The sequence below is a fragment of the Gobius niger genome (genome assembly GCF_951799975.1).
Source record: "Gobius niger genome assembly, chromosome: 7".
NCBI classification, from domain to species: Eukaryota; Metazoa; Chordata; class Actinopteri; order Gobiiformes; family Gobiidae; genus Gobius; species Gobius niger.
This window is the reverse complement of record NC_136858.1, coordinates 9,869,530-9,885,877: the sequence shown is the minus strand read 5'-3', so window position 1 is coordinate 9,885,877 and position 16,348 is coordinate 9,869,530. Positions and strand designations below refer to the sequence as shown.

At 42.7% G+C, this 16,348-nt stretch overlaps 1 protein-coding gene across 1 annotated transcript in view; it reads right to left on the bottom strand.

Moving 5' to 3' along the window:
- Window positions 1-9,759, bottom strand: part of slc30a6 (solute carrier family 30 member 6) — a 43,012-nt gene extending 33,253 nt beyond the window's left edge. The window contains exons 1-4 of the mRNA XM_079559946.1: window positions 9,544-9,759; window positions 6,557-6,606; window positions 6,217-6,303; window positions 3,018-3,102 (exon numbers count right to left, since the gene is read on the bottom strand). Of these exons, the coding sequence (XP_079416072.1) occupies window positions 3,018-3,102; window positions 6,217-6,303; window positions 6,557-6,606; window positions 9,544-9,727 (406 nt within the window). The 5' untranslated portion in view covers window positions 9,728-9,759. The remainder of the gene's footprint in view (window positions 1-3,017; window positions 3,103-6,216; window positions 6,304-6,556; window positions 6,607-9,543) is intronic.
- Window positions 9,760-16,348: the final 6,589 nt, after the last annotated feature.

The following is a 16,348-nucleotide window of genomic DNA, read 5'->3' as shown; positions in this document are numbered from 1 at the left end:
CCCTGAGTCTAACAGATTTTTTTTTTTTTTTTACCTTTTTGGCACAGAGACACAATTTGCATTATAATTGTTAATGCAGTGTACAGAGTGCATCGAGAAACGTTTTCTGTTTGGAATCAGATCTTTGGCAAAATGTATGTAGCCATGTGCTAGTTTGTTTACGTAGCCATGTGCGTTTTTTTCCATTAGCCATGTGTTGTTTCTTTGCATAGCCATGTAATAGTTTGTTAACATAGTCAGGTGCTAGTTTGTTAACATAGCCATGAGCAAAGCTGAGAAAGAAAGTTTACATATCACAATTATGTGTAATGTGTTCACTTCAGGGGAACAATGGCGAGTGCATTCAAGAAGCTGGGCGCTCAGTAGTGAGTAAACCATTGGCTCAATGTTCAGTAATGGTCTAATCATGTTGCCTTGATTGAGCCCTTCACAGACGTGCACATACACACAGGCACATGAGCTGAGGAGGGTATAGATAAGCTCTATCTCACTCTATCACTCTATCACTCTGGGGTCGACTGGGGCTAAAGAACCTCATCGACTCCATATAACTTCACATGCACGGCTCCACACACAGCGCAGATTGCAAGCGCCAGATTGCACTGTGTAGTATGTCTGTTAAGCCGTTATTCATGAGCTAATGGGGCCATATAGGCAGCGTGTGTGTGTGTATGAGCGCCGGTCATGCATGTGTTCCAGCCATGCAAAGTTGGTACATGGGAGGGCTTTGCGTTGGCTCTGGAACATGGTATTAGGCTTGCAGAGAAGGGTCAGGGGTCGTTGTGTGTGGTGTGTGCTGCAGTGTGAGTGGAGGGGCTGTTTCCATGCGGGTTATGCTTCACTTGAATTAAAGGGAAAATGCACTGGAGGCGTCCAATGTACACATTCCCAATGCCACATCGCTTCCAATTGACCGACATCCACTCGACTCACACACTGTACCGAGTGCCTGTCCATACTAGAGTCAAACGCTTGTTTACTTTTCTCACACCATTCACAATCCCTCCATCACTAGCAGATTATGCCAATGTTTTATTTTACTATTTCTTTTTCTTCATGACCGACCCCATAATGCTACTTAGTCAACATCCTCATCATCTCAGGATATTTTGAACCAAATTTCATAACCTTGTGACAAAGCATGTGTGCGACCTCATCATATAATCCCATTTACAGTATATGAATTGGAAACGGGCTTTTCTGCAACACAAAGTCCACGGCGACATTTAAGACAAATTTAACGCTCGGCAAAGCGTCTTTACTTGACACTGAACGGACCTAACTCGCAAGTTAAGGAACACATTTCTCAAACTCGTGAGAAGACTGTTGGAAAAACTGGGAAAAGATTTGTGTTTTATGAAGGATTAAATGTGTTTAGGGTCAAATTAATAGAAAAATCGTTAGCTATCTAAGTCTGTACCTATAGATCCATACATCTTTTAACCAACGGCTTCCCAGACCTGTTCTGAGAGTTCTATCCCCATACAAATCATTAACACTTTTACCTACGAATTCTTATGTAAAGTAAATCTCAAAAGGTCTGTACTTTTGTTGTGATTTTTAACTAGGCTAAGACCTCACCTAAATGTTGTCGATGGGTTGACAACTGCTTAAAACATCTGGATCATTCATAATCTAACTAACTGACTTGCTAACCGTGAGCTACGTTACAACCAAACGCAGCTTCTCCTATTTATTTCTATGGGCAAATCGTTTAAAAAAAAGTAGCATGTAAAAAAAAAAAACTGACCGATTTTCTGACTTTCCATTTTACATCCAAGACCCATAACAGTCAAGTTTTGTATTTGAAAATAATACAATAATTTACAACCCAAGCTCCAAGATGGGGCAAAAATACGGTAGCTTCCCGGCTAAAATGGGACACTTGGCAACTATGTAACCTCTGGACAACTGCCACCCAGGACACATTTCTCGCGAGGCTAGGGGCAGAGTTAAGTTTATTATTATGCATTTATTATAATAATAATACAGGTGATTTACAGCCAGGATAATACTAATACAGGAGGACAGCAGGAAAGAGGGGTAAAACACGGTCGTTTCTCGGGCCAAAACGGGACACGTGACAGTGTCAAGACCACTCAATAGGTCACAACCCCAGCGTTGAAAACCCCTGTTCTAAAGCATCCATAAGTTCAGCTGACAAAGCCACAGGTGCACAGTGAACATGCTACATGCCTGTGCGCATGCAGCCCATTGAGGTGGAAGACAAACATGACGGTCTTTAGCCAACAGCTATGAGCGTCCACAAACACACAGTCAGCTGGGATATGAGAATATGGAGAGCCAACTGCTGGGAAACAGTGTCATAACAGAGGCATGTTAGGAAACACCACTTCGGTTCTACAGGAGGCTTACCTTTCTACACAATCTTCACATCAAAGTGTCTGCTCAGCTCCTCGCTTTGTTTGTGGACTTCACTTTGTGCGCGCGGCTTTGACATTGTCCAAAATGAGGTGCGGCCCGCGTGCCTGATATTGATGGAGGTGTAGCCTTGCGCTTGCCCGTTCGATCCGTGCGCGCGCCGCTTCCTGTCTGCGCGACACTCGAGGAGCCGGCTAGGGTTGCCTGTTGCCCTCTTCCTGAGTGATGGGGTCCCTGAGAGGATTTCATGTTGGTGGCAGACACAAGCCGCAGCGACCATAAACAATCTGAGCTGCATGTGTCTGCACAAACCTCAGTGTTCTGCTTTCGGAACGTGCAGGCCGGCAGTGGACTCAGAGCTCCGATCTGACTCACCCAAACAAGAACTTCATGGTTTGACGTTTCTACATACAATATGGGAGCAGAAATGAGCCACTACACGGTCCAGCTCATCATGAGGAGGAGGAGCATTGTGGAACTTTTGTGGGCCCTAAAGCACCTCTGTCTCTGTGTTCTCTCACGGTCAGTCCTGTGCAGGAGTGTGTGTGTGCGTGTGTGTGTGTGTGTGTGTGTGTGTGTGTGTGTGTGTGTGTGTGTGTGTGTGTGTGTGTGTGTGTGTGTGTGTACGTACTGACCCATACTGTTGGTGGAGCTGCACCACATCAGCAGACAGCCGGTACACAGCAGGTTGAGAGCTCCGAACAGCAGGACCCTCCATGACTGAAGATGACAACAGGACAAAAAAAAAAACATGACACACACGTTTTACTACGACAAACAAACCCTCAGGCTGAGACACAGTTTCAGCTCCACTGTTTGGTCTGTTTCCATATCCGCTTTTTACAGTTCCCTCTGACGCAACAAAATCTAGGGGGAAAAAAACAGATCGGGCGCTTTAGAAGTAAAAGAAGAAACAACTGAAGTAGACAAGATTACACAAAACTGTGACTTTAGTAAAATACTACTTCAGGAGTGTTTTAGATTTAAAGTTCAAAAAAGTCTATTTTGCAGGCCGTCTCCTTTAATGTGAGACGCTGCAGGTGAATAGGGAAAAGAACTTAAGAGTAGAGATATCAATGTTGTACTTGAGCATCGTAAAAGTGTTTGGCCTTGTTTTTTTTCCCTTTTACATTAAAAGTAACAAGTTGAGCAGAAAACAGGTTAAAAATCTCCATATTGATCGCTGTGTGAGAGTTTGAATGGCCACGTTTAGACCTGACCGGTTCATAGGAATCAGGACCATGGCCAGCTCCTGTGATCCACACTGAATGCCTACACTACAAAAAGAAATGTCACGCAAGGGATTGAATGACTTGAAATAAGGAAATGTATCTTGTTTTGAGCAGTTTCCACTAATTTAGGCTTTCCTGATCAGACCAAGATGACCTTGCTTGTTTGTTGACATTTCAAACCGGTTCTAAGTTAATCTCGCAAAGTAAACTTGGTCAACAGGAAAAAAAGTGTAAATGAGATTCAAAACAAAATGAATACTCTCAATTCAAGTAATTTAATCTCTAAACGCCCACCTGTTCACAAATCTAAAAGCTACTTGAAAAAAGCGTTGAAACAGCAATGAAAATGAGGATGAAAAACATAACAAAATGTAACAAAAATGCAACGAAAAAGCAACAAAAAAGTGAGGGAAGTGAGAGGAGTGACAAAGTGACAAAAGCGAGCCATGAAAGCAACTATAACACAACCAAAAAGTGACAAAAGAGCGACAAAAAAGCAGCAAAAAAAAAAGCAACGGAAAAAAAGTATGAAAAAGCAACAAAAAACACACGGAGACAATACAACAAAAAAAGTTAGGTCCAGTTTTTTATGCCTTCAGCCTTCAAATGAGGCGTTACACTGTTGCTCTCCAGTCAAAAAGCTTTTAGATTGAAGAGTCTGCGCCGAGAGCTAACGCTGCACACCCGTCTGAGAGAAACCACCTGCATCGTTTGCAAAGCTACAGACAAACAAACTCAGTGTAACATAACAGGCTGATTTAAACATGCTTCAGTCAGAAGCTTTTTCAAACTTTGTCATCTTTACCAGGCAGCAAAGTTGATTGATTGATTAATGTTAGCTAGTAACACCCCATGGCTCTACTGTATTGTTCTTTCTGAAACAATAAACCAACGTGCGAGTTTTGAGGTCAATTTGTTTAAATATTTTCTTCATGTCAGTCTCACTCATGATGACACTTATAGCAGACAATGAAAAGGAATATTTCATTTCCCAATTCCCATCATTCTGTCATTTCTGCAAGTTTCAGTAATTTTTTAGCCACTGGCAAATATTGTGTGACGCAAAATGTCATTATCGTCCCATCCCTGTATGAAATGTAAGATGAAATGAATTGAAACGAGTCAGAAACATTTGAGAACAAGTGAAATCTAGGTAAAAAGCCCAACTACATCTTAACTCGTCAAAACAACTCACATTTGGATAATCCCGCTCAAACTGAGACACTAATCTAGCTAATAACTTTTTGCAGCGTTTGTGAAGGCCGTGAGATGCTCTTGTGGACAGTTGAGTGAGGAGGAGCAGGTTTGAGCACCAGCCGACTGCGCTCCTGGGCTGTGGCGCGTCGGTGACTTACTGTCTGTCATAGTGCCTGTGCGCAGCCTGATTCAGTCCAGCTCAGGGGGAGGTCGTGCGATCAAAGCGGAAAAGGCGCTCACAGTATGAGAATGCGGCTGCACATTCGGGGGGGAAAAATGGGAATACAAACTGAGGATTTTGCTGAGGTGCACAGTGCGTTCTGATAAATGTAAACACCAATCAAGGGCAAATTCGTGGTTTCAAAAGTCAAAATAAGGCTTCCTGATGACAGATTGTGACAGGGTTTAAGAGCAGCTAAAGTCGTGGACCATGGCTAAGTGCATGATGAGTAATGAGTTTTTGTGCTGTACGTGGAAGGACTGATGGAGAGCGTGTGTGTGTGTGTGTGCGCCAGGGCCTGTCACTTGTGATCGGACTCATATCCCGGTGCTGTGAAATCTACAATTACTGTGGTGTGTGTGTTATGACAGCGCTGGGGCGTTTGGTGACAGCACTAGTCGGCGACAGACCCTCCGCGAGTGTGTAAGTGTGTGTGTGGGGGTCTGTGTGTGCAAACATAGATAGCGCGGCTCCACCAAAACATCCCCAGCCCCCCTTCACTTCGACAGTACAGCCAGGACTCTGCTGCCCCCTGCTGGATGACTGAGGAGGCCGGTGTCCAGTCCAAACAAGCTGGGTTCGTTGTTTTCTAGAACACTTTACACTGTCAAGTCTTCTACCTCTCCAAAACGACTGGAATGACCACTTTTTCATTGTGTTTCAAATTACAGCAGACACAGACATTAGTTTAACCTCCGCCTGAACCGAGCACAGGTTCTCCAGTTTGGCATTACTCAAATCTAACAGCTTCTTGAAAAAGGCGTCAAAACAGTGACCAAAACGAGACACAAATAAGGATTTAAAAAAAAAAACTGTGCAAAAGCGACAAACGCGGCGACAGTGCAAGGAAAAATCTTAGATCAGTTTTCAAGGTCTTTGCTTTTAAATAAGGCGTTACTCTGGCCTCGAGCCTGTAAGATCCAGTCGAGAAGTTATTAGATTTGTGTCAAGTTGAACCGGAGAAAATGCACTGGGTTAAGGCGTGGGGTAAGAGGTAGTAGTATTTAGTCTGTCTGTTCTATTATCAAGTATATGAGGCAGCAGCAGATAAAACGTTAAAAGGCCTGAAACATACATGTTTTGGCATTAATGATGAGATTAAAGCAGGGCAGAGCATTGCTTTGACTCAAAGGTGAAAGATTTCAGTCCAAATGAACACTGATGAAAGTTTGTTCGGACACTAACCCTTCGATCCGAGGCCACGAGGGTGAACTCCTGCGTCAGCTTCCCAAATATGGACCTGTGGGTTTTCCTGAACGGATGGATGGTGCCCTGTTGGGGACAAACAGAACAGCAATCTTTCAAACCACAGCCACAGCAGAAACAGGAACTCCTAATTTGTCAGAACATATTTTTTTCAATCAAAAGAAGAAACTCTGCTCATCCATGATCATATTTGTGGTTAATGCTTTGGTCGACAGATCCATCTAGTGGCCACTGAGTCCAATTACAGTTCAAAGGAAAAGCAGATCTTGTTCTTACAGAAGATGGTTTAAGCTTTACTAAAGGAAGGTAGGTCCCTCACCAGTATATAGGTGTCATGCTCATGTTTCTTCCGGTGCACGTTAGGAACATCTGTGAAAGAAGCACAAACAAAGTTCTCAGATAAAGATTACGTCAAGAGTGTTGTAATTAAGGCTGGCCCAAAATCTGAACATTGAAAATGTTTAGCTTTGGCTGCCTTGAGGTGCAACTTCAGAATGGTATTTCTCCAGCAGACAAAAAAAGAGTGACCTAAATAATATCTTGTGATAAGGCACAATAAACCTACCCTCAAGTATCTCCAGTTAAGGATCAGAATATTTACAATATTTCACGCTTATAAGTATAATTATACCACCACTAATACAAGATTTTTATACTCAGTACACTGTATATACTTTTCAACTTTTACTTAAGTGACCATTTGATGGAAATCTTTTTCTACTTGAGTAAATGTTGTAATGTAAAAATGTTTTATTTTGCTCAGGGTTTTGTGGTTAACAGCTAAATAAGACTGCAGTGCATTGTTCTGCTGCTGAGAAGGTGATTGGCTATGAGCTCCCATCTCTCCAGGACCTGTTCACCTCCAGGACCCAGAGGCGTGTGGGTCGGATCACAACTGACCCTTCTCACCCTGGACACGGACGATTCACCCCTCTCCTCTCAGGCAGGAGGCTACCCGTACCTCCCGCCCTCCGCCATCAGACTCATGAACGATAACAAGACCCAATAACTCTGGATCAGACATGAACTACAAATCTCAACATTGACCACTGTGTGACGTTGATGTTTCCACCGGCAGCGACGTCTATTTCAGCTCTTCTTAAAGGAATAGGCCACCGTTTTTACATACTGAGATATGTTCTTACCTAACCGTAGCCGAGTTAATATATCCCCGTCTGGTCTTTGTCCGTGCGCTCTGTCACGCAAACGGAGCACATACGCAGCCTCTCCCACATGTCATATAGCTCCAAAAAAGCTCACGATAGAAGCTACCAAGCTCTTCCACGTGTTCCCTATTTAAATAAAGTTACGTGAAGTGTTTTCATGCGAAGTATATTTACACAAAAATGTAGCATGTCGATTTTATAAGCAGATAAAAAGGGGTACTATATTGTGAGGCGTAATGATACGTGGAGCAAAACGTCCGCGCAGTAACTCCTAAAGACTTCCCCCGCTCACTTCTGTCAATAGAAGCTGCGTGACGTGTAGAGAGCTAGCAGAGAACAGTTGAAGAAGGGTCAAGCACGATAACTTGTGAACAATGCCTTTAACGTGCATCGTACCGGGCTGTGATAACAAGCAGAAAGTATATAGTGTAGTAATGTTTCACAGATTTCCAACTCACCCCGGACGACGACACAGGACTCAGGACCTCGACCATCAGGTAGGAATGCGCAAGCACTTTCCGAAAATATATTTTCTGCTTGTTGTAAAAGGCTCTCTACAAGTCACGCAGCTTCTATTGACAGAAGTGAGCGGGGGAGTTACTGCGCGGACGTTTTGCTCCTCGTACCATTACGCCTCACAATATAGTACCCCTTTTTATCTGCTTATAAAATCGACATGTTACATTTCTGTGTAAATATACTTCGCATGAAAACACTTCACGTAACTTTATTTAAATAGGGAACACGTGGAAGAGCTTGGTAGCTTCTATCGTGAGCTTTTTTGGAGCTATATGACATGTGGGAGAGGCTGCGTATGTGCTCCGTTTGCGTGACAGAGCGCACGGACAAAGACCAGACGGGGATATATTAAGTCGACTAAGGTTAGGTAAGAACATAACTCAGTATGTAAAAACGGTGGCCTATTCCTTTAACAACTCTGTTCATCAAGTATGGACGGATGGAGGGTAAATGCGGTGCAGCGTAAGGCGACAGGACAACTGCTCAGACCAGCTTGGTGACATTTCTGCACAAGAACCTTCACCCTGCAAATAAACTAGGAAAACTACACTGGGAGGAAACAACATGAGGGGGAAATTGCAGTATTTTGTGATTGCGACTGTATGAGTGGTCAACGTGGCACCTTTACTTTCCATCACAGTGGTCTCTATGACGCTCCAGGATCAGGTTTTCACTGCTGACGAACCCTCTCACCAGAAAACCTACAAAACAATTGACCCTGGAGCGTTGAAGAGACCACCGTGATCGAAAATAAAGGCGCCAGGCTGACCACTCATACAGCCGCTGAGTCACTACAAGGTCAAATACACACAAATATAAACTTTTTTAAATATCAAAGTTGCATAATGCACCTTTAATATTAGGATAATAATTGAGCATCCCTAGACATTAGTGAAAACTGCTCAAAAGGGCCAAACCTTTGCAGTTCAGTGTCATGTGTGAGCAGTAGTGCTTCTAAAACAGGTCATGTGTTAAAAATATTACAATTGATTTTCCAATGGATCATTGAAACTTGAATTGAATAGTCGAGGGTTAAATGTAGTTTCTGTAACAGGAATGTTTATGGGCCATAGCACTGGCAAAACAAGTTCTGCAAGTCATGTTTTTTCTATCGTTTCACACTGGGGAATTTACCAAACTTTATTTATTTTCTTATTGTATTGTGCTTGAACACATTTGTTTCGTCTTCATCAACACATGTGTACACAGAACACAGGCTCCAAACTGTCCATAACTGTGACAGTTAAAATGATCAGAAGTTTATAGTTAATTCCACATGTTTGTGCACACACATAATACTTACAGTGATACGCTCAGTGCACGCGCTTCAAACGCAGAACAGCTGACACCTTAATTAACCTTTAATAACAACAGCTGACTTTGTGCTACATGCTAGCCAGGGTTATATTACAAATTGTAAACACAGGACTGACAATGTACTCTCGTTTACCAAAAAAAATACGTAAATATATCTGGGAAGCGTCTTAAACCCGCAAAACATGTTGTCTTCGGATGAACAGCTGGTAGCTAGCAGCAGCATCGCCTGGAAGAATGTGTTAATACCTGTGGGGAATGCTGTGCTAGCCCCGGTGTTAGCTGTTAGCATGTTAGCATAACAAACCTGGCTCCTGGATGTTGAGCACGTCCACCGACACCATGTCAGGCTTGTCCAGCGGGCCCACCTTCCTCTCCGTGACCCCCGTAGGCACCACGTCCGGCTTGGCCCCAAACTTTCGGGGGTAATAGTCTCCGACATTGTGGTAGGATAAACCCGAGGACGTGGACATCATCCCGTCCATCGCCATTTTTCTCCCACCAACTTCCTTTTCCTCACCATAAGTCCAGGTGCGGTGTGCGCATGCGTACGTTCACAACTCCACATCATCGCTCTGAGAAAAAAACGCCCTAAACCAAAAAAAGCTAGGATATTTGGTGAAAATAGCCTGTGTACTAGTGATTTTGTTTGTTTATGGTTAGAAATAGGTGAATTGGGAAAAAATAAATAAAGATATATGTGCCCGATAGATCGTAAATGTGAAAAATGTTTGTTTGTTTTTCTCTAGTGGAACAAAGTAGGTTTTGTCCTCCTCCAGTACATTGTGATATTTGTAGGGAAAATACAGCACATCTAATTACAAAGCATTTGTACCAATTTCATGTACTTGCAAATTACTTTTAGAGCATTTTTGTGACATGACCCTGAAAAGTGACCCTGCGAGTTTCGAAACGTACCTAGTAACATCGAATTCATTAAGAATTGTGATGGCAAAAAAAAACATGTATAAGGCCTTTAAAATCCCCCTTCTGGTTTGGTTTCTTTGTTTACCATGTTGACCACATAGTTTTCCTTTTGCAGTCATATATAAGCAACACCGTGTACAATTTTACCCAGTAAATGAAATTGAAATACAAGTATTTATTTTATGAGAGATATTTTCACAATTGAATAAAACCTCATAAATGTACAAGCAAATATGTGCTTTTGCTATGAGCGGCTCAACTCTCCTCAGACATGACCGGGTGTGGGTACGTCTCCAGCTCGTCTCCATGGAGATGTGGACTAAAGGCAGCAGAATTTGAGATTTAAATATAGGTTACAGCTCCTCATCCAAATTTTTTCTTTGATTATCCACTGTAGTAAGAGCATTTTCTGTGTTAAACTGGTCATGAGGAGCAAGTTTTGGATTGATGACAACAGCATAGTCAAAATGTTACGCAGTGTGCCTTTAAATACAATAATACATCATCAATATGTTTCTTTTTGTATATATCTTGAATCAGCCTGAATGGTTTGGGAACCCTTGGTCTAGATCAGGGGTTCCCAAACTTTTCAGGCCGCGACTCCGAAAATCACTCAATGAAAAACTCAAGACCTCTTTCTATAAATTGTTAAGTTGCATTTATAATCATTAAAGGTGCAAAATAAATTCTGTTTAAGGATGTTAGTTTGGATACTGTATTTTGATATTACTATCACTATTATTATCTTTGTGTGTCTAAATGCGGAGTAAATCTTTGGAAGAACCTGGATATACATCTCAAGTAATGCCAAACTACAGCTTTAAAGTGTTATACAAACATCAGCTCTGGTCACAATATATAGAGACAGTGGGTTATATGAGTTCATATTTTTTCTACTAGTGCTTTTGTTTCCTTCCTTAGCGTATTGTTTATACCATTGATGATGTATGTTGTCTTACCCTTGTTGGTATTAATTGTCACACTGTAATAACAATCTGTTACCTATGGAAAGTGCCCGTATAATCAAAGTTCATGTTTCCTTTTTTTTTTTTTTTTTTTTACTGCTTGGACTGCAAACATTTCGTTACACTTTGGCGACGCCTGGTGGCAAGAAAACAAATTGCAACGCACATGGTGACTTTTAAATTCCATCGCAGCCTTGTCAGTGTTGCAAAGCTCCAATCGTAACACATGAAAGGGTTTTCGACAGACAGTGGAAAGGCGAGATTAATGAATCGTCTCTTTCTCCCCTCTTTTTTTTCTGTACAGGAGAACTCCGGGTGACGGATGGAGGCGCGCAGATATGCTCATTGTGTCTGAGGCCCCATGCTGGACATTCGGGTAAAAAGTCAAGTCAGCGTGAGAGTGCGGCGTATGCAGTCACTCACTGGAACGGCCGTGAATGGGCATTTTTGTTCTCGGTAGTTCATCAAGTGACACAGAGAGGCCCCACGCTTCTATTAGAGGGGGCCCCTCGAGACGGAGATCTGTGTCGGGCAGGCATTTAGCCCATCTGGTCCACAGAACTCAAGCAGACCAAGGAAGTGCTTTTTAATCAGTGCTACATGGGCATTTTTGGAGTGAGTGATAATACAAGACATCTGTTGGAGCGCTGCTTTTGGAGTATAATGTATAATGTAATTTACAACAATCACGATTAGATTGAAATCCCAATTTAGTTCACAGTGTTAAGACATAGGCTACATGAGAATTTGAGAGAAGATATGCTAAACCGATACTGTTAACAGTTAACAGTCAGCTTCAACTTTTACTTGAGGGGCATTTTGAAATTCAACTCAGTTTCAGCCTCTTTGAATCTGAGGTAATTTCAATCCCCAGCTAAGTGCTCAGGGGTCCCCCGTACCTTTGGTTGGAAAACCCCCATGGTTTAGACTCTAAGGGTTTCCAGGTTTTGTATATAATAGGAAAGACCCCAGGGAGACTGGATGTTTTGCTGTTTGAAGAGGCGATTGTAGACAAATGTCCTCTTGGTTGTTGAGAACATTGGCCCTCTCACCTAAAAGCACTTCATCAGCAAATCATCTGAAAAACATCTTTTATCAGCTACTTTTTTCCCCCACGCTTTGAACCTTGTGGCTCATAGAACAATGCGGCTAATTTCTAGATGTTCATGGTCATACAGAATATTGTGTGATCAATATCAATGCACCTGGGTCCACAAACACTTGGTTTATTTCTGATGAAAGAATTCTGACGTGAGACAGATGCAATATCAGCTCCAAATCCAAACATACAGTTGTGGCATGGAGACGCTGGAGAGCTCACGTGGTTCCTCTGGGATGTTCCCCACTCATCTACAAAAACTCAGACAGGTGCAAACCCTATCACTGTCTTCCTCCACCTCTGTCTGTGGTGTTTACATGCACACTGGGGCGAGGGCAGCAGGATGCTGTAACATGGCTCCTAGTGCAAAATAAATGTGTTTAATTCTCTCGCCACTGAAATATTAAAGGTCCTATATCATGCAAAATCGACTTTTTGGAGCTTTTAACCATGTTGTAATGCTATTTCCTTATCAAAAACACCCCCAGAGTGGTTTGTGGCTTCATTCACGCAGCTCTCAGTAATCCTCCTGAATCCTGCTCTCTGAGCAGCTGCTCCTCCCTCTCCTGGTGAACGACTGAGTGTTCAGTTGTGTCGTAACAGCGGAACGGAAGTGCTCGATGTCTGTAATGTAATGTCTTAATTCTATGCTTACGGCCTGATTTTAATTTGTAAAACAGCGTTTTCATTATTTCTGTCTAAAGAGAGAAACAAAGAGATTTTTTTTTTTTTTTTAATAAAAAAAATAAAAAAGGATGTGCCCGAGGTGCTTCCAGGTCAGCTGAGGCCAAAACAAACACATTCCCTGAGCGTCTGAACAGACGTCATGTTTGCGCTGCAGCTGTGAAGATGGAGCTCGCTGTCATCTATTCTGGACATCTGTTCTTTATTCTTAACTAACGATAATGTCACGGAGAAGAAGAAGCGCGTTTGGCTATGGAGTTTATTCAACCTTTTTCAGGAAGAGGCCACTCAGCTGTTTTTTTCTCCGGGATTCAGCGACTGTCAGCAAAATATTGTTTTTCTGTGACTGTCACTGATGGATGTTTGGTGAACCTTCGCCAGAATCAAAGTGGATTAACTTTTATAACCAACGCTAGTCCCATAATGTAAACAGCGATGGACCAGAGCGGTGAGTCAATCCAAACGCGGGTTAGCTTGTGTGTTAGCATATTAGCATGTGTGTTAGCCATTTATGAAGCTGTGTTGCAGATGTCAACTCCGTATAACTGCATCGTGAAGCTCCATAGTGGTAGAGGTACAATATATCATATAAATGCCTATACTTAACTTTGGAATGGCTAAAATAGCATGATATAGATCCTTTAAGCAAAGTGCGTGTGAAATTCATCTAAAGTCAGCCTCGAGCGATACACCACCGGCCCAGAGCAGCTTCAAACACCAGGGAACTCCCGGGGCCGTGTGCATAGACAGGCCGAGGAGAGCGGCTCTAAACACAGTCACACTCCCGAGGAGGAGTCACTGTGCAGGCAGCGCTTTGGTGTGACTCAACACACAGTCACACTTTTATAAATGTACATGTAGGCCACTGTACTCTTGAAATATTTGACAAAGACGATGCACGAAGAGGTAAGTCCTGCAGGAACGGCTGCAACTTATAGACCAGTGCGGCTTATTAAAAAAAATATGGTAATCTTGTAAGGAGGTAAATCACTCTTCTAGATGAGTGCACATTAAGTTCAGCCCTCTGCTAAACGACTGTTGCTGATGAAGCCTCTTAAGTTGAGAGTCAAACCGTCTGTTACGTCCCGTGGGTCTCAGAGCTGGCACGATATCCATGTGATGCTGGCGTGGACAAAGACGAGTGGAGAGGTGGTTGGTTTTGTGTGTTTTGTTGAAAGTTGAAATTGACAAAACTGAATACTGAACTTATACATAAAAACAACTAAAGAGGACAACGGGTAAACGGTGAGGTCGCTCTGCTTTGGCCTCTGAAGGTGCAGGTGCCACTCGGGTGTGTCTGATTGGCTGATGGTAATAATAATGTCTTGTATTGCGCTTTATGGGGTTGTGTTACCAAGTTTCTCACCACACTGTTATTGTTCATTCACGCCATCACTGCCTATGGGGCAGACTGATGAAAGAGAGGCTGTCAGTCTGCGCCTCTGATCTCCACCACTCACTCACACGGGCAAACACTCATATTTTTTGTGGTCGGGGAATCTGGAGCAGACACAAGGAGAACAAGAGACCCTGGGACTTTCAAACTGTGAAGCATGAGCACGGTACATCACAAGACAAGAATACATGGGGCACATGTTAGAGACCCGCAGAATTGACTGTTAGTGGGTTTTAAAGGTCCTATATCATGCAAAATCGACTTTTTAGAGCTTTTAGCCATGTTGTAATGCTATTTCCTTATCAAAAACACCCCCAGAGTGGTTTGTGGCTTCATTCACGCAGCTCTCAGCAATCCTCCTGAATCGTGCTCTCTGAGCAGCTGCTCCGCCCTCTGCTGGTGAACGACTGAGTGTTCAGTTGTGTCGTCACAGCGGAACGGAAGTGCTCGACGTCTGTAATGCAATGTCTTACAGCCTGATTTTAATTTGTAAAATAGCCTTTTCATTATTTCTGTCGTACGAGAGAAACAAAGAGGGAAAAAAAGGAAAAAATAATAATAAAAAATAATAAAAAAGGATGTGCCCGAGGTGCTTCCAGGTCAGCTGAGGCCAAAACAAACACCCCTGAGCGTCTGAACAGACGTCATGTTTGCGCTGCAGCTGTGAAGATGGAGCTCGTTGTCACCTATTCTGGACACACCTGTTCTTTATTCTTATTTATTTATTTATTCTTACCTAACGATCATGTCACGGAGAAAAAGAAGAGCGTTTGAGGACGGGAGTTTATTCAACCTTTTTCAAGAAGAGACCACTCCTCAGAAGCTGTTTTTTTCTCCGGGATTCAGCGACTATCAGCAAAATAGTGTTTTTCTGTAACGGTCTCTTGATGGATGTTTGGTGAACCTTCACCTGAATCAAAGTGGATTAACTTTTATAACCAACGCGAGTCCCATAATGTAAACAGCGATGGACCAGAGGGTGAGTCAATCCAAACGCGTGTTAGCTTGTGTGTTAGCATATTAGCATGTGTGTTAGCCATTTATGAAGCTGTGTTGCAGATGTCAACTCCTTATAACTGCATTGTGAAGTAACTTCACTTATTGCTGTTTATTTATATTACGGTAAAGTTGTATGTGCGGAGAGAGGGGGCGGAGTTAACTGAATCGAAGCGTTGTGTCTTCCGGGTTCGAAAAATACCTCCAGAAAACACTTATATTTATCACAAAAATGAGTGCTCCATAGTAGAGGTACAATATATCATATAAATGTCTATACTTAACTTTGGAATGGCTAAAATAGCATGATATAGATCCTTTAATGCTGATCCCTCTTAATGTCTTGTTTCATTTATGTTGGTTAGGCTCCACACCCACACATTCATCACTGCACAATGGCTCTGCAACAGGAAAAAAAAGTATTTTTTTCACCACAAAGTCATCAGTCAAACAGACATACCCTTTCATGGACAGATGGAACGAACCTGTTTGTTTGGCCACTCCCAGACAGTGGCTAAACTGATAAAGATGAATTGTTTTATGTTAATTTAGAGCAATTTTCAAGCAACTCCCTGCAGTTCCCCTCTCTCCTTTACTCTGGGGCCACACTTGCGCTCGTGTCCCCCCCTCCCGCTGTCAGTCGGACTCTGTGGTTGCGGTACGTCGCGCAGTCCGCCCAAAACCCCTTTTAAGACTTATCGGGTTTACGGAGCAGGCCTTTGTAATTAGCTCAGTAAATCCAGACATTGGCATCCTTCACGCTCCCCTCAACCCCCAGTCCTGTCGTGTACTTCCTGATCTCGTAGTATTTTTGCTTTCATACATGTGGACTAAGCAAAGACTGTTTAGGTTTAGAGGAAGTTAAGAGGAAGCCGCTAAATTAAAATCAGCTGTGGCCCAAACTCATTCACAACTTTTCTTCAGAGGGTAGACTGGACTGGATACTTTTGTACGTCTTTGGTGTGTTTTTGTGTGTATGTCCTGTGATTATGTTTTACTGCAGAGAGCCATGAAGAGCTCAGCTTTTAAAAGTAAACAGCAGCGT